At 41.9% G+C, this 17,508-nt stretch overlaps 2 protein-coding genes across 3 annotated transcripts in view; one reads left to right on the top strand and one right to left on the bottom strand.

Annotated features, from left to right (window-relative positions):
• The window catches only part of LOC113116578 (regulation of nuclear pre-mRNA domain-containing protein 2-like), a 35,537-nt gene extending 29,853 nt beyond the window's left edge, over nucleotides 1–5,684 (top strand). For both annotated transcript variants that reach the window (XM_026284817.1, XM_026284816.1), the window contains exons 11-15: nucleotides 722–869; nucleotides 2,274–2,340; nucleotides 2,715–2,793; nucleotides 4,799–4,920; nucleotides 5,246–5,684. The gene's annotated coding sequence lies outside the window, so the exon portion shown is untranslated. The remainder of the gene's footprint in view (nucleotides 1–721; nucleotides 870–2,273; nucleotides 2,341–2,714; nucleotides 2,794–4,798; nucleotides 4,921–5,245) is intronic.
• An 872-nt stretch (nucleotides 5,685–6,556) lies between these two features.
• LOC113115640 (uncharacterized) lies at nucleotides 6,557–11,510 on the bottom strand. Its single transcript, XM_026283172.1, has 4 exons — nucleotides 11,429–11,510; nucleotides 11,242–11,341; nucleotides 7,400–10,772; nucleotides 6,557–7,185 (listed from the first exon to the last, which is right to left on the bottom strand). The coding sequence occupies exons 1-3, from the start codon at nucleotides 11,508–11,510 to the stop codon at nucleotides 7,691–7,693; spliced, it is 3,264 nt and encodes a 1,087-aa protein (XP_026138957.1). The 3' UTR covers nucleotides 6,557–7,185; nucleotides 7,400–7,690.
• Between the last annotated feature and the right edge of the window lie 5,998 nt (nucleotides 11,511–17,508).

Below are 17,508 nucleotides of genomic sequence, written 5' to 3'. Positions count from 1 at the left end.
GTGATCCGTCTGTCTGGCGGCAGAAGACACTACGGGAGATGTGTAGGGCTCTGTGTTGTATGTGACTGATGCTCTGATATCTCATTATGATGAGACACCTACTCTGACTGTAGCTTTGAGAACTGTCTCAACATGGCATGTGTGAGTCAGTGAAAGCTTTCGATATAGAGTTTATGCATTTGGTGTGTGTGTGTGTGTTTAAATACTTATTTATTTTTTCATTTATAATGCGTGACTTTTTTTTATTACTAAAATGTCTCTATGACTAGTGTACTGAGGATTAAAAGTCTTGGACCACTTAAAAAAAAAATCAAAGTTAATTTTTTTTTTTTTTTTTTTCGTTTTACTTTTAGGAGTTTTGCATAAAGAAACAAAAACTATGTAGTTCAAAGCAATGCTATTATGTGTAATAAACAAGAAATGTGACTGTTCTTCCATTGAAATTTAAGAAGCTCTTCTGGATCATCTCAGATCATACTGCTTTCATCACCGTGAATGACACGCCAAAAGATGATGTATTCTCACATTTGTCACACTGTATATTCTTATGTAAAACTTCTGTATGTGGGCAGTGTGGTATAATGATGCTGTTGATATCAGGAGAACTGATTGAGTCCTCTGGTCTTGAAGTGTTTCTTTAGGTTATGTTGTTGTGTGTGAGTGAATAGCTGCAGGGTTGTGTGTGGATCTCAGACTCTCATGTTCTCTGTCTCTGCATCAGACCAATCTCGTCTCTGTGAGCGACGTGTGGCCAGAGCTGCTGAGGATCTCACAGCATCCAGACACGATCTGACCATCTGATTGGCTGACGGCAGGACGGTCAAAGGGTCAGCTGGTGTGACCTCACCGTTACAGATCCCTAGTGAACGGTAAACATAAGCCTTAAACCTCACAACTTGCTCTGAAACATAGTTTAGTTCAGTGGTTTTCCACCTTTTTTACTTGAAGGTCTCACAATGACACTATTTTCGAAGCCCATATTTAGATTTAGTCATTAAGCAGACGCTTTCATTCAAACAGACTTACAAATGACAACAATGGAAGCAATCCAAACAAAAACAGAGCAATGATATACAAGTGCTATAGCAAGTCTCAGTTAGCTTAACTGCAAATAAAAAGAAAACAGACTAGAAAAAGAATAGCAAACTAGTGTTAGAGGTCTTTTTTTTATATAATTGTATAATAAATGAAAAGAAAATACATTACAAAAAGATTAGAAAGGTAGTTCGTTTTTTATTTTTTTATTTTTTTTTTAAGAATAGAATTAGAATAGTGAGTGTTAAAGTTCGAGGGTCAAATAAAGATGGAAGAGATGTGTTTTAAGCCGATTCTTGAAGATGGCTAAGGACTCAGCTGCTGGGATTGAGTTGGGGAGGTCATTGCACCAGGAGGGAACATTTAATTTAAAAGTCCGTAAAAGTGACTTTGTGCTTCTTTGGGATTAACAATCAAGCAACGTTCACTTGCAGAACACAAGCTTCTAGAGGCACATAAGACTGAAGTAACAAATTTAGGTAAATGGGTGCAGAGCCAGTGGTGGTTTTGTAGGCAAACATCAATGCCTTGAATTTTATGCGAGCAGCTATTGGAAGACAGAGCAAACTCATAAACAGAGGTGTGATGTGTATTCTTTTGGGGTCATTAAAAATTAATCTTAGTTCTGGATTAATTGTAAAGGTTTGATAGAATTGGCTGGAAGACCTGCCATGAGAGCATTGCAATAGTCCAGCCTGGACAGAACAAGAGCTTGAACAAGGAGTTGTGCAGCATGTTCCCAAAGAAAGGGCTGAGCTGAGATGCGAATAGCTACCGTCGGATCATCAGGATGGAATGAGAGGTAGAGTTGAGTGTCATCAGCATAGCAGTGGTATGAAAAGCCATGTTTCTGAATGACAGAACCTAATGATGCCATGTAGACAGAGAAGAGAAGTGGTCCAAGAACTGAGCCCTGAGGCACCCCAGATAATTTCTCATTATTATATTGTTTAGCAATTTAAATGTGATTTTATTTTTTATAAATTAATGATTCATATTCTGTGCATTATTATATTTGTATAATTAATACATTGTCTTAAGGCCCCTTGGAAATTTGGTGAGGCCCTCAGATGAGAGATTTATAAAAACAAAATGTCGACTCTTGCTAGTAAATATCACAGATAATTAAGTAAATCCTACATTATTATGTATTGAAATTTTTTTTTAGTGCTGATTTAGACTGTTGTTCCTCCTTGTTATTTCTGCCCTGGTGTGTGTGTGTGTGTGTGCGTGCACAGTGTTAGAGGTGCAGATGTGTGCAGAGTGAACAGACATCTATGGGATCCTCTGCTGGAGGCCAGACAGGTACAAGCTTTTAATTAAGAGACTTGCCTTGGACCGTTGAGGGCAGATGGACTATTCTGACGATGTCTTTTATACTTCCTTCTGGACCTTGACAGAACATAATTTATGACCCTGTTTACCCTTAGTTTCCAGAAGTATTTCCTCTCCCTTGAGGGGCCACACACAATTTCTTTATTTTTCATAAAACAGTGTTTTTGTGTGCATGTTTATGCAGCTCTTGCGTTTGTCTTCAGTGTGAAGGAATGTGTGTCACTCGTTCTGCGTTTGGACTGACGGATGATTTATCTGTTATAATGTCAGTGTTTATACTGAGTCTCAGACACACCCTTCAGTTGTTTATGTGCTGCTGCTGCTTCTCTCTTCTGTGTCTTCAGATGGAGGAGGAGATCACGGCGTGTTTGGGCTTCGTGAGGAGTGTTTATCGAGTTTGCCCTCTGAGACGCTGCAGAGCAGGTACACCTGTCAATCACACCCGCTGACCGCCGCCCACCAGAGTCAGTGACTGTGTTATTCCTCTATTAAATATATAATATTGTAGTTTTATTTATTTATTTTTCTCATACGTCATCCGCACAGAACTGCTTCTATGTACAACAGTACAAAATGCATTGTTCACTTCACAGAGCCGTGTGAGGCACTTTTCTTATGGAAGAGTGATTCTTCTAGTCAGTAAATCTGGTTCTGTGATTACAGCTAAATCGCCATCACCTGGGGTGTATTCCAGAAAGCAGGGTTAACTTACCGTTACCTAAACCCTGAACTCTCGGTTGATTAACCCCAAACCTTGCTTACTCGAGGTATGCGGTTCCAAAAACGTGTCCGGGAGTAAGTTCAATCAACTCAGAGTATGTTCCATGTTAAGACTCGTCATTCTCAACCGAGTGACGAATCGACGAGTCACTATAGAAACAGACGCTTAGAAAAAGCGCGCCAAGCTGTTTCTTTCTTCTTCTTTTGTCCATTACTTGTTTACATGTTTAGTGCATATCGCCACCTTATTGATGGCTGTGCAATAATCTTTCTTTTTTTTTTTTCATTTAATCTTTAATCCATGAGAATGTGAATTATATTGTTTGTTGTTGAGTTAAACATTACCTTGTCATAGTGTTTTATAATTTATACAGATAACTCTTATATATGCCAATAAAACAAATAATAATTTTAGAATAATATATTACCTTATTTATTACTTAGCACTTCCTCATTAACATATCAAATATATATATCTTTATATGTATAATATTTTATTTACATTTTTTTCTTATATATAAAGGCTATATTACATATTGTAATATTATATAATGTTGTGTGCTATCTGAAGGCTCGCTGAAGTGAACTAACCCTCTCTGGAGCAGGTTAAGTTCAGAGAGTGAGTTGCTATGACAACTAACATACCCTGAAAGTAACCTCCATTTTTGGAACCGAAAGTTGAGGTTATCCGCTTACTTACTCTTAAACATACCCAGGTATGTCACATAACCTGCTTTCTGGAATACCCCCCTGCTTTCAAATGGAGCATCATTTAATAGACAGAGCCGTTGATCACTGACAAGCTACGCGATATTGCGTTCATCTGGGATAATGAACGGCTCTGTCTATTAAATGGCGCTCCATTTGAAAGCAGGTGATGGCGATTTAGCTGTAATCACGGAACCAGATTTACGTTTTGTTTTTTGTGATTTAAAAGACAAATTTGTTGTGTGTGTGTGTGTGTGTGTGTGTATATGTATATCTGTGTGTGTATTATTTTTTTTTATTCATTCAACTTTTAAGATTGTTTTAGTCATTTTTATAATTTTAATTTATTTATTTTAGGTAGTTACAAAGGCGACATTATATCTTATATTTGTATATTATCTTATATCTAATAAAATTCAAGAATTAAGCTTTAATTTATTTTTATTAAAGTTTTATTTTAAGTAACTTATAATTTATAACTTATAAGTTATATCAGTTAGATGACCAGGCAACATTTCATTTTAATTTTTTTTAAATCTATATTTTACTCCATTTTTATTTCTGTTTTTTTAGTTGTGAAGCTTTAGCTACCAAGGCAAAACTTAATTTGTTGTTGTTGTTTTATAGATTGATATTAACTTTGTCTACAATATTTCTATTTAGCGTTATTTTATTTATTTCTTTAACTTAAGCATAATTCAGTTAAAAAGAATAACAGAATTTTTATTGGTTACATTTCTCATGTAATATTTATTGTTTTCTTTATTAAAATTATTACCATTTTTGAAAACCATTTGTAATCGTTTTAGTTCAGACTTGGGTTAAACCGGGAGCAGTAATCTCTCTGCTAGCGCACTCTCCCTCAAACTAAAGCTGCGTGTGTTTGGTGATTGAGTTATATGTCTACAGCAGATTCTGTTATTAGTGTTTCTAGAGCAAAGCCGCACACTGACACAATCCAGGTGTAACGTGCGTCTCTCTGGTGTTTGTCCCGGAGCAGCTGTTGGAGAGCAGTCTGAAGCAGTTTGAGGAGCGCGGGGCGTTTAATGAACCAAAGGCGAGGCTGGCAGAAATAAAAGATGTTTTCTGGCCAGACACTGCATAAAAACTTCATTTGTCCAGGTCTGTTCAAAATAAACTATGAAAATAATGTCATTTATTTCTGTGATGCTCCGCTGTATTTTCAGCATCATTCCTCCAGTCTTCAGTGTCACATGATCTTCAGGAATAATATGATGATTTACTGCTCAAGAAACATTTCTGATTATTATCAATGATGAAAACAGTTGAGCTGCAGAATATTTAAAATTTAGGTCAACATCAGAAGAATGCAGTTAATCAAATAAAATACGATAGAATGAGCTATTTAACCTTTTCTTTCAGCACCTCAGGCGGTGTCATGTGATTGACCCGTGTGTGTGTGTGTGTGTGTGTGTGTGTGTCACAGGGCTGATGGACAGATGTGCAGGCCAATCATGATCCACCGGGTGATGGATTCATGGCTGATGATGATCGTGGAAACACCTTAAATAAGAAAACCTTCTCACACAGTACAGTTATACATTCAGTACAGATGTGTTTTCATACTGAGGTGCTTTCTCGTGTCCCAGTTTATTTGTGCAGTTGTATGCGGTGCAGAAGTGACACACTTGACCTTTAAGTGTTTAATGGTTTAATTGTTCCCTGCTGTACACATGTGAAGAGTGAGTATTCAGGAAAAGGTGAGCTAAACGAAGCCCTCCCTGTGTTTGAGCGGGACTGAGCGTGCAGACGAGAGCAGGGAGCAGGAAGTGATGCGCTCACCAGGATAGAAGCTTTATACAGTATGAGACACAAACACATTCATTACAGCAGTGTGATATAAAATAATAAACTACTTTTAATGTTCAGTCTGTGTCCCTGTCAACATTAATACTCTAACTCTATAGTCATTTAAACAGATAATTCATAAATGAATACATGAAAAGATTAGTTTTTTTAACTGTGGTCCATGAAAAATTCTGAGGTTTGTTTATTTATGCATGTATGTAAATTTAGATTCATATTTAAGATTAATTATATATATATATATATATATATTAGTATAACAATATTACAAAATACCAATTATTTAATGAAATTTCAAATACCACACTATATTTCTCTCTCAGGGTACAAATGTGTGCTGAAATATAGAGCTGCAGTTATATTTTAAGAAGTGAGGTAGTTTGTATGAGGATCAAATATACTTGGGGGTCCTTCACATACAAAACCCTGGTATAAATCCAAGGTTAATTCATTTAAATTCACAAGGGGTAAGCATTATAATATGTTGACTTCAATATACTTTTATTTGATATTTATTGTTGAGGATAACCCCTTGAGATGAGACCTCTGGTTTTCGAGGGGGTCCTCAAGACATAGACATTAGATAATACAACACGCATACATTCACACTCACAAGACCTACTAATGAATTTTTTTTGGGTTTTTTTACGTTTATTTATTGTATTACATTTATTTTTAATATCAGTTTTTATCATAGAGTACAAATTAGTCTTAAGTTATATAGCTGCATATATTTTAAGAATTTAGGTCTTTTGCAAGGGGACCATATTTCAGTTTAAAAAAGAAAAAAACCATGGTATCAAAGTTAAAGTAAGTAAATGCACAAACAAAAAATCTAAAAGCAAACTATAGTTAGCGAACAATGGTTTTGGGAACACACAAGGTTGCTATAGCAAGGCCCCACCTTCAATCAAGCTCCATTAATAGTGTGTATTATTATTAATTCATGTTATTTGACCTTGGATCCATTGCCAGGTCTCCAAATATATCCATTTGTGTTAATGCATAAATAGCTGCAGCATCAGTGTCTGAAAATAACTAATGTGCATCAACAGAGAGCAGAGTTGAGAGTTTGACTAAAATAGGAGTAATTCAGAAGGGTGTGTGTGTGTTGTTGATGAAACAGGATAAAGCAGCACAGGTCAGGGACTCGCTGGTGTTTTTGCCTTGTTAGAAGAAAGGCGTCAGAATGGAGAGGACGTGACTCACATGGTCGAAACACACGCTCACACACCAACACATGTCTATCGGATCCACAAAAGACTTTAGAAAGGCTTTATCTGATGCACGTATGAAAGGGGGAGACATGCTGGAGTGTGTGCAGGGGTTATGGGACTTCGAGACTCTCTCCGCAGACCGAAGCCAAGCCGGAAACATAAAGACTCGATAAAGAAAACTGGTATAACTAGACCAGTTGGGGTTGCCAGTGGGGGACTAGTTCACCACAGATGTCCGGTAAGAGACATAAAGATGCAGGTTAAGTCTTTGATGCATTTATTTTCTTCACAACAATTCACAAATGTTGCAGATATTACATTGGTGTTTCCATCTGGGTGTGGTCTTTAACAAAAGATATAACAAATTAGTATAAACAAATCAATAAAGTAGGTAAATTCATACAAAGAAGGTAGCAATATACACTTAAATGAACAACCTACATAAGAATGTGTGATGACAACCAGTAATTGCATTTAAAGTACCTTAAACAATGAGTATCAACTAAAATTCAGAAGGGTCACAACTATCAAAAGCTGAAGTACATAAATAAACTTACTTGGTTCATCTAACATACGCACACAACACCAACACTTGAGAAAGCCTCGAGTACATTTGCTTTCACCTACTTGGTGCAGGCTATTTCTACCAAACACTAATCATTGCCACCTGCTGGAAGTGGGCGGAGCATAGTGTCTTTAGGTTGCTGCGATGACATCACATTCAAAACACTGGCTGATCACCAGAAAACTTCAAAATAAAAGCTTGTTTACAGCGGTCCTTTTTAACAGCCGCCCCCAGATTTCTAAAGAATGTGGAAATCTGTACATTATAAAAAGGCAAGTCAATTTCAATCTGGTATCGCAGGTAGCTGTACAACCTTTGCCACAGGTCGCACATAAGACTTGTCCTTAACTTTCACTTCAACAGTCCTGATTCTATTGTCAAACCCAGGGAATACTTGAGAGATCTGACCAATGGGCCATAGGGCCCTGGGAAATTGAGGGTCCACAATCATAACAGTAGTTCCCACCTTGATATCGGGTGACTCTCGCTGCCACTTGTTGCGAGTCTGAAGACCAGGCAAATAGAACTTGATAAACCGCTTCCAAAAGTGATCTGCTATAATTTGGCTATGGCGCCAACGACGTCGACTCAACAGTTCACTTTGGGGGTACATCACTTGAGGAAGGGACGAATCAGGCCGCCCCATAAGAAGCGAATTAGGAGTAATAGGATCTGGATCAGAGGCATTGGATGATGTATAACCCAGGGGTTTAGAATTTAGAATCCCTTCAATCTCGATGAGCACAGTTTGAAGGGTTTCCTCTGGTATTGGTTGAGTTCCCAGAGTGACCTGTAGAGCCTGTTTCAGGGAACGAATTTCCCTTTCCCAACACCCACCGAAATGTGGGGCATGAGGCGGGTTGAATCGAAAGATAATCTGCTGACTGGCAAGTTGTTCCTGAAGCTCCGGAACTAGTTCAGCATATGTCTGATGCAACTCCCTTTCCCCTCCTTTAAAATTAGTACCTTGATCACATAAAACCTCAAAAGGTTTCCCACGTCTGGCTATAAATCTTCTGAGGGCCATCAGGAAGGAGTCGGTGTCAATTCTTGGGAGAAGATCAATATACACAGCACGTGTAGTCATGCACTTGAATAGAATACCCCAGCGCTTCTCACTTTTACGTCCAATCTTTACGGAATATGGCCCGAAACAGTCAATGCCAGTCGAATAGAAGGCAGGTTTAAATAGACGTAGTCTGGCAGGAGGTAGGTCTGCCATCCTGGGTATCTGTGGGGTTTTGCGAAACTTCTGACACACTGGACAATCTTTGCGCTGATAACGTCGAATTGCTTCCCTACCCCGAAGAATCCAATATTTCCTACGCATCTCCGCCAGTATTCTCTCAGGACCTGGGTGGAATAGCTTCGTGTCATATTCCTTAATGAGAAGGGTAGTGACTGGATGCCGGGGATCAAGGATAATAGGATGCATCGACTCGGGCTCAATCTCTTCACAGCGGCGAAGACGACCTCCTATCCTTAGGAGTTTGCTTGCAGCGTCAAGTTCGGGGGCGAGGCAAAGCAGTCGACTGTTGGTCTGTAGTGGTTTCCCTGCCATAAGCTGTGCCATCTCAGAAGGAAAGCTTTCCCCTTGAGCTTGCTGAAGGATAGCCATTTCAGCCTGTTGAAAGTCCTCAGCTGATACATTGATCCCATGTTCCCCAAGAGATTCTACTGTTGCAGTCAATAAATCTTGGAAGGTCAGAAATTGGCTTGGATCAGGGATCGACAAACGAAGTACAGTATTAGTCAGACCACAGAATGTAGAGTTTCTCAATTCATCACCAGCTATGGAACAGGATGGCGGTGGAACCGGCCACTGATCAGATGGGAGTTGAAGGTATGTTGGTCCCGTATTCCAACGGCTTTGTGGTCCAAGTTCTGCCAGCCTTTTACCTCGAGTGATGTCATCAGCAGGGTTACTTTCTGAATGCACATAGCGCCATTCCCAGCAGCTGGTAAGGTCCTGAATCTCTGTTATTCGTGTACCAACGAAAACCTTGAATCGGCAGGATTCAGATTTAATCCAGGTCAAAACTGTGGTGGAATCAGACCAAAGAAAAACTTGATGAATGGGCAAAGTCAATTCATTCTGCAGGATCTTTGCTAACTGGGCCCCTGTCAGGGCTGCACATAGCTCTAAACGAGGTATTGACAGACGTTTCTTAGGAGCCACTCTTGATCTGGCCACTATGAAGGTGATCTCCACTTCTCCCCTTTGATCTACTGTTCGAAGATGGGCAACAGACCCATAGGCACTCTCGGATGCGTCACAAAAGATATGGATCTCACGCTGGCTTGAAACATCATCCTTTGGTGCACTGCAATAGCATCTGGGTAAGACTATCTTTTGTAGATCACTGAGCTCTCCTGCCCATCTGTTCCACTCATTGACTAAGTTCTCAGGTAGTTTAGGATCATCCCAGTCCCTCTTCTTTTCCCATAATCGCTGTACTATTACCTTTGCACGTGTGGTATATGGGATAATGTAACCGAGAGGATCATATTGGCTAGCAAGCACTTTATAGATGTTGCGCATGGTAACCTCTTGGCACTCTACAGCACGGAGCTTATAGGACAAGGTATCAGTTTCACAGTTCCACTGAAGTCCAAGCACTGATTCATGGTTGATGGCATTACCCTTTGCAATCCATTGCTCAGCACTGTCAGATCTGGATGCCACTGGTAGATGACTAATGGTTGAGGGTGTATTGCTGGCCCATTGCCTGAGTTCGAATCCTCCCCCTGCTAAAACACTTTGCAACTGGTCTACCATGAGCCTTGCTTCATCTACAGAAGGCAGACTTTGCAGATAGTTGTCAACATAAAACGCCTTTAGTACAGCATCACGTACCTTGTCACCAGGCTGACTATTCTCCAGGATGTGCTTCTGCAAGGCAAAGACAGCACAACATGGGCTACTAGTGGTGCCAAAGGGTAGAACTTGCCATTCATAGATTCTAGGCTCCACTTCTCTTTGCAGATCTCTCCATAAGAAACGGAGAAGGGGCCGATCCTCTGGAAGGAGTCTAACCTGGTGGAACATTCCTTTAATATCACTACAGATCGCAATTGAGTGCTCCCGGAATCTTAGTAGCACAGCCAGTAATGAAGAAGTCAGTGTTGGCCCTGGAAGTAACAATTCATTGAGATTGTTCCCTTGAAACTGGAATGAACAGTTGAAAACCACTCGATGTTTCCCATTATGTTCAACCATGTGATGTGGGATATACCAACTTATTTGAGCGTCTTCTGCTCCTGACTGCAATTCAGCAATGTAGCCTGCCTGCTCCAGTCTTTTAATCTCAGCCTGGTAGATAGCTGCTTGCTCAGGGGACTTACTGAGATGCCGCTCCAGACTTCTTAACCTGAGGCATTACTGCTTCTTTAGGTGCACAAAGAGGGGGCATATTTTGGACCCTTAGCAGTGGGGTAGCATATCGCTTAATCCCATCAACATCAACTCTAGAAGTTCTTTGCTCCAGTAGTTTCATTGACTGCTGGTCTTGTACAGATCGAGTACTCATTCTCTCATCTCTCCACGGAAGGACATCCAGTTGCCAGAGTCTTTCAACTTGTTCATGCAACATAGCAGAGGGTGACCAACTTGTTGTGAACAGACACTGTTGCTCTCGAAGAAGATGCTGTAATGCTTGAACTGGTCCTTGCATTGTCCATCCAAGGAGAGTTCTAATTGCAGCAGGACCCCCTGGTGGACCTAAACGAACTGGCTCAACTGGGGTAATTAAATGAGGGCAGTCAGATCCTATGAGCAAAACTGGATGAGCAGCTTTAATTTCTTGGAGGGGAAGTCCTTTAAGATGACGGTACCTTTTCCGTAAAGCCTTGACAGGATAACAGTGCACTCCAAGCCCCAACTCCGCTGCAGTGAATGCTCCATTGATCCGATACATCTTGTTTGGCTGGCAGGCTGGTGAAAGGTTAAAGGAAACAGCCGCCCCATGCAGGACCTTTAATTCTTGTCTGACAGTACGCAGGGGCAAGTCCTCTGGCTTACCTTCCAGTTTCAGCCGGGTTGCTGCAGTATTTAACAAGATGGTTCTTTCGGAGCCATCATCCAGAATGGCATAAGCGGTCATCGATCGATCTCCATTTCTTAGAATCACTTTACATATCTTCAACAGTACCTTACGACTTCCTGGGGGCTTGTCAATGAATAACACCTCATTTGCAGCCTCCCCCAAGACAGGGCTAGTAGATGGATCTTCTGCTTCCACTACTTTCTCCTTGTTCCATATATTAACATCATGAAGAACAAGCAAGTGACGACCATTGCATGTTTTGCAGCGCATTTTAAGGTTACACTCTGATGATCTATGGCCCCGTCCACAGCGCCAGCATCGGTTGTGCCCCTTAATCCAATTCTGCCTCTGAGACTTGGAAAGTTGAGAGAAATTTACACAGTTATTCAAAGTGTGTTTGTTGTTATCACAATAAGGGCAGTAAGCTTTCCCCTTGGTGATCTTAGCAGTGACAGCTGAGGAATGTGATGGTGATGAAGGGTATTTCTCTGTGCTAAGCAGAACCTCTGTGCCCTTGTTGAATGATGTCAACCTCCTTGACCTATCCCTGGGCAAACTGGTTGAGTATCCTCTGCCCGAACGGCTTACATACCTTGTGGAATCTTCTTGCACTTGGATTTCATATTCTAACCAGTCTGCTAAGTTAAGGAGGGTTGGAATCTTCACATCTAATGGATAAATAAATCTTCTGAAACTGCTACGCAGATCATGTGGCAACTTAATCAGAAGTCTGGACACATGCGAGCCACATCTTAATTCCACCATGCCAGGCTTACCTAGTTGTTTCAGCATTCCCACCAAGGATCTCACCCTCAGAGCATACATTCGAAAAGTTTTAATATCTCCAGTGCTGATGCTGGGCCCATCCATCAATTCCACTATGCGCTGTAATGCTAACTGATGTGGCTGGCCATACTGTTTATTGAGAGCATCCATAGTGTTGGTATAAGGATGACGTGAACTACTGTAAGATTCAGCAATTAACTGTGCCTCTTCAACCTTGAGATGTTCTAGCAGGATATGAAATTTAAAGCGTTCTGTAGCATCAGCTGGTAGAATGTTTTCTAAAGCAATCTTAAGCCGTGCAAACTCTCTGGGGTTTGGGTATATCAGGTCAGGAATTGTAGGAGTAGGGCCAAGATAAACTCTTTCCTGGTCAGTAGTTGGACTCAGAGAGTGGTGGTGCCGTCTCTTGCTCCTAGAAGACAAGCTGTGCCATCTGGAAGAAGATTGTGGAGATCCAGAGTGAACATAACTCGGCTTGAGTTCCTCCACTCTTTCTCTGACAAATTTGTCTAACAATTGCTGGACTGGTATTAACATTCTTCTTCCTGGATGAGCTCAGGGACAGATTTCTCATGCCCTCAACAGATGAGGACAAACTTTCTTGACTGCTTGAACCCTCATAGCTCTCCACACTTTCTGCTGAACTACTATCTTGCGATGCATTGTAAGAGGCTTGGGCATAGTTTGAATTTGCTACAGGTTCAGCTACTCTTGGCTTTCTAGGGGCTGGAACTGGTTTAGGGCGGTCTCGGGCTTCGGACTGACAAGGTACAGGAAAGGTAGACAATGCCTGATGAGGCTGTGACTGATTCTGCCAACTTAACAATTGTTTCACCTCCGCTTGTAGCTGAGACATCTGAGATGTAAACTTGGCGTTGGCCTGCTTAAGATCATCTCTTTCCTCCTGCAGCCGCTGAACTGTAGTAATCAGGCCACTTTGTTGTCTCCTTAAATCAGCATTTTCTTCTCTCAAGGTTTCAACCTGCTGATCCCATCGATCTGTTACATACCACTGTTGAGGACTGTGATAGTCACGGTGATGTGCTGCTACATGTGGGGTGTCCATCCTGACATCCTCCTCAGGTGACACAGCACAGGGGGTTTCATGGGAATAGCTAGGTGGTGATAAGGATCTTTGTAGATTGTAGCCAGTCAAGTCATAATCCTGCAAGTGTGCAGGCAGAGATGATTGTCTCCTGGGCCGCTCAACAGGAACATCATCTGATGGCTGCATCTCCATAACTGTGGAAAACTCTAGCTCCGGCTCGAAGGACCATAAAGAAAACTGGTATAACTAGACCAGTTGGGGTTGCCAGTGGGGGGACTAGTTCACCACAGATGTCCGGTAAGAGACATAAAGATGCAGGTTAAGTCTTTGATGCATTTATTTTCTTAACAACAATTCACAAATGTTGCAGATATTACATTGGTGTTTCCATCTGGGTGTGGTCTTTAACAAAAGATATAACAAATTAGTACAAACAAATCAATAAAGTAGGTAAATTCATACAAAGAAGGTAGCAATATACACTTAAATGAACAACCTACATAAGAATGTGTGATGACAACCAGTAATTGCATTTAAAGTACCTTAAACAATGAGTATCAACTAAAATTCAGAAGGGTCACAGCTATCAAAAGCTGAAGTACATAAATAAACTTACTTGGTTCATCTAACATACGCACACAACACCAACACTTGAGAAAGCCTCGAGTACATCAGAATCAGAATCAGAATGAGCTTTATTGCCAGGTATGTTTACACATACGAGGAATTTGTTTTCGTGACAGAAGCTCCGCAGTACAACAGAATGACAGCGACAGAACATAAAACACATAATAAAAGAATAAAAAAGACAAATATGTAGACAGTGAATGACAATATACAAATGACAATTGTAGGCAGGTATATTACAAAGTGAAGTTATGTATGTACATATATATTGTGTGCAAAATTTAAGTGTATACTAAGTATGTGTGTTAGATAAATAAAGTGTGTGTGTATATAAATATAAAGTGTAGTGTGTTCGCCATTATTGTCAGCTGTTCATAAGATGGATTGCCTGAGGGAAGAAACTGGTCCTATGTCTGGTCGTTCTAGTGCTCAGTGCTCTGTAGCGTCGACCAGATGGCAACAGTTCAAAGAGGGAGTGTGCTGGATGTGAGGGGTCCAGAGTGATTTTGACAGCCCTTTTTCTCACTCTGGATAAGTACAGTTCTTGAATAGATGGGAGAGTTGAACCGATGATTCGCTCAGCAGTCCGGACTACTCTCTGTAGTCTTCTGAGGTCAGATTTAGAAGCTGAGCTGAACCAGACAGTTACTGAAGTGCAGAGGATGGATTCAATGATGGTGGAGTAGAACTGTTTCAGCAGCTCCTGTGGCAGGTTTAACTTCCTCAGCTGGCGGAGAAAGTACAACCTCTGCTGGGCCTTTTTTACGATGGAGTCAATGTGAATGTCCCACTTCAGGTCCTGAGAGATGGTGGTGCCCAGGAACCTGAATGACTCCACTGCAGTCACAGGGCTGTTCATGATGGTGAGTGGGGGGAGTGCAGGGGGGTTTCTCCTGAAGTCCACGATCATCTCCACTGTTTTGAGGGTGTTAAGCTCCAGGTTGTTGAGAGTGCACCAGACAGCCAGCTCTTTTACCTCCTGTCTGTAAGCAGACTCGTCACCGTCCTGAATGAGGCCGATGAGTGTGGTGTCATCTGCAAACTTGAGGAGCTTGACAGAGGGGTCCTTAGATGTGCAATCATTAGTGTACAGGGAGAAGAGCAGTGGGGAGAGAACGCAGCCCTGGGGAGCTCCGGTGCTGATTGTACGGGTGCTGGATGTGTATTTTCCCAGCCTCACTAGCTGCTGCCTGTCTGTCAGGAAGCTGTTGATCCACTGACAGATGGAGGTGGGCACGGAGAGCTGATTTAGTTTGGGCAGGAGGAGGTTTGGGATGATCGTGTTGAAGGCCGAGCTGAAGTCCACAAACAGGATCCTCACATAAGTCCCCGGTCTGTCTAGGTGTTGCAGAACATAATGCAGTCCAATGTTTACTGCATCGTCCACAGACCTGTTTGCTCTGTAGGCAAACTGAAGAGGATCCAGCAAGGGTCCAGTGATGTCCTTCAGGTGGGCCAGCACCAGTTTTTCAAATGACTTCATGACTACAGACGTTAGAGCCACAGGCCTGTAGTCATTTAGTCCTGTAATTTTGGGTTTCTTAGGGATGGGGATGATGGTGGAACGTTTGAGGCATGAAGGGACTTCGCACAGCTCCAGCGATCTGTTGAAGATCTGTGTGAAGATGGGGGCCAGCTGGTCAGAACAGGATTTCAGACAGGCTGGTGTAACACAATCTGGGCCTGGTGCTTTTTTCCTTTTCTGCTTCCGGAAGACCTGGCGCACCGCATCCTCGCTGATCTGAATTGCAGGTGTGGGGGAGAGGGGGGATGCAGGAGGTGAGAATGGTGAGAGTGCTTGATTGGAGAGGTGTTCAGGATGGGTTGCAGGAGCTGTTAATGGTGTGAACGGTAGTTTGGAGAGGCATTCAGGGCTGGTTGCAGGAGTTGTGAAGGGTGTGAATGGTTGTGTGGGGAGGCGTTCAGGGCAGGTGATGGGTGTTCTTTCAAACCTGCAGTAAAACTCGTTCAGATCGTCTGCCAGTCGTTGATTCTCTACGGTGCTGGGGGGTGGTGTCTTGTAATTGGTGATCTTCTTTAGACTTTTCCACACTGATGCGGAGTCGTTGGAAGTGAACTGAGTCCTTATTTTTTCAGAATAATTCCTCTTTGCCACTTTGATCTCCTTTTCCAATGTGTATTTAGCCTGTTTATACAAGACATTGTCCCCCTTCACGTAAGCATCTTCTTTGGCCTGACGGAGCTGTCTGAGTTTTGCAGTGAACCACGGTTTGTCATTATTGTAAATTAGTTGAGTCTTTGTAGGAATACACATATCCTCACAGAAACTGATATATGATGTTACGGTCTCTGTGAGTTCATCCAGATCGGTGGCAGCAGCTTCAAAAACACTCCAATCAGTGAGGTCAAAACAAGATTGTAAATCCTGCTCTGCTTCATTAGTCCATCTTTTTACAGTCCTTGATACAGGTTTAGCTGATTTTAGTTTCTGCCTGTAGGACGGTATAAGATGAACCAGAAGGTGATCAGAACGTCCCAAAGCTGCTCGTGGAACAGAGTGAAATGCATCCTTTATTGTGGTGTAACAGTGATCCAATATATTACTGTCTCTTGTGGGACATGTAACATGCTGTCTGTATTTTGGCAGTTCACGGGACAGATTGGCTTTATTAAAGTCCCCGAGAATGATTAAAACAGAGTCAGGGTGTTGTTGTTCTGTCTCTGTGATCTGATCAGCGAGTTTCTGTAAAGCTGAGCTCACATGCGCTTGTGGATGGATGTAAACACTGACCAGAATGAACGAGTGAAACTCCCGCGGCGAATAGAACGGCTTACAGTTAATGAAGAGTGTTTCGAGATTTGAGCAGCACGTCTTCTTTAACACAGTTACATCTGTACACCACCGTTCATTGATGTAAAAGCATGTCCCACCGCCGCGCGATTTCCCCGTGGATTCTGATTCACGATCCGCTCTAAACAGCTGAAATCCCGGCAGATGGAGCGCGCTGTCCGGTATGGTGTCATTCAGCCAGGTTTCCGTGAAACACAGAGCAGCAGAGTGTGTGAAATCCTTATTTGTCCGAGAGAGCAGAAGGAGTTCGTCCGTTTTGTTGGGTAGAGAGCGGAGATTTGCCAGATGGATGCTAGGCAACGGCGTTCGAAATCCGCGCTTCCTGAGTCTGACGAGCGCTCCCGCTCGCTTCCCCCGTCTGCGCGTCCTGAAGCGTTTGATCAGCGCCGCCGCTCCTCCGATAACAACGTTCACTAAAACATCTGAATAATTGAAATCCGGAAAAACATCTTGTGGTGCGTTCTGCCGAATGTTCAGCAGTTCTTCCCTGGTGAAACTGATGGCAGGAATATAACTAAAGACAGGACAAACTAACAAAAACACAAAAACATATGCGGAGCTCGTCACGGAGGCAGCCATCCTGTATCGGCGCCAGCGATCCATCATTTGCTTTCATTATTTCATCATTTTGCTTACATTTGCTTTCACCTACTTGGTGCAGGCTATTTCTACCAAACACTAATCATTGCCACCTGCTGGAAGTGGGCGGAGCATAGTGTCTTTAGGTTGCTGCGATGACATCACATTTAAAACACTGGCTGATCACCAGAAAACTTCAAAAT

Source organism: Carassius auratus, chromosome 16, assembly GCF_003368295.1.
Source record: "Carassius auratus strain Wakin chromosome 16, ASM336829v1, whole genome shotgun sequence".
Classification (NCBI taxonomy): Eukaryota; Metazoa; Chordata; class Actinopteri; order Cypriniformes; family Cyprinidae; genus Carassius; species Carassius auratus.
This window is presented reverse-complemented; position numbering and strand designations above follow the sequence as displayed.

Excerpts from the sequence above, each read along its gene's own strand:
- LOC113115640 (XM_026283172.1), bottom strand. The coding sequence starts at position 11,510 with ATGACCGCTTATGCCATTCTGGATGATGGCTCCGAAAGAACCATCTTG. Across the intron at positions 11,342-11,428 it reads AACCCGGCTGAAACTGGAAG|CCTGCCAGCCAAACAAGATG; the intron begins GTAAGCCAGAGG and ends ACCTTTCACCAG. Across the intron at positions 10,773-11,241 it reads GTCAAGGCTTTACGGAAAAG|AAGTCTGGAGCGGCATCTCA; the intron begins GTACCGTCATCT and ends CCTCAGGTTAAG.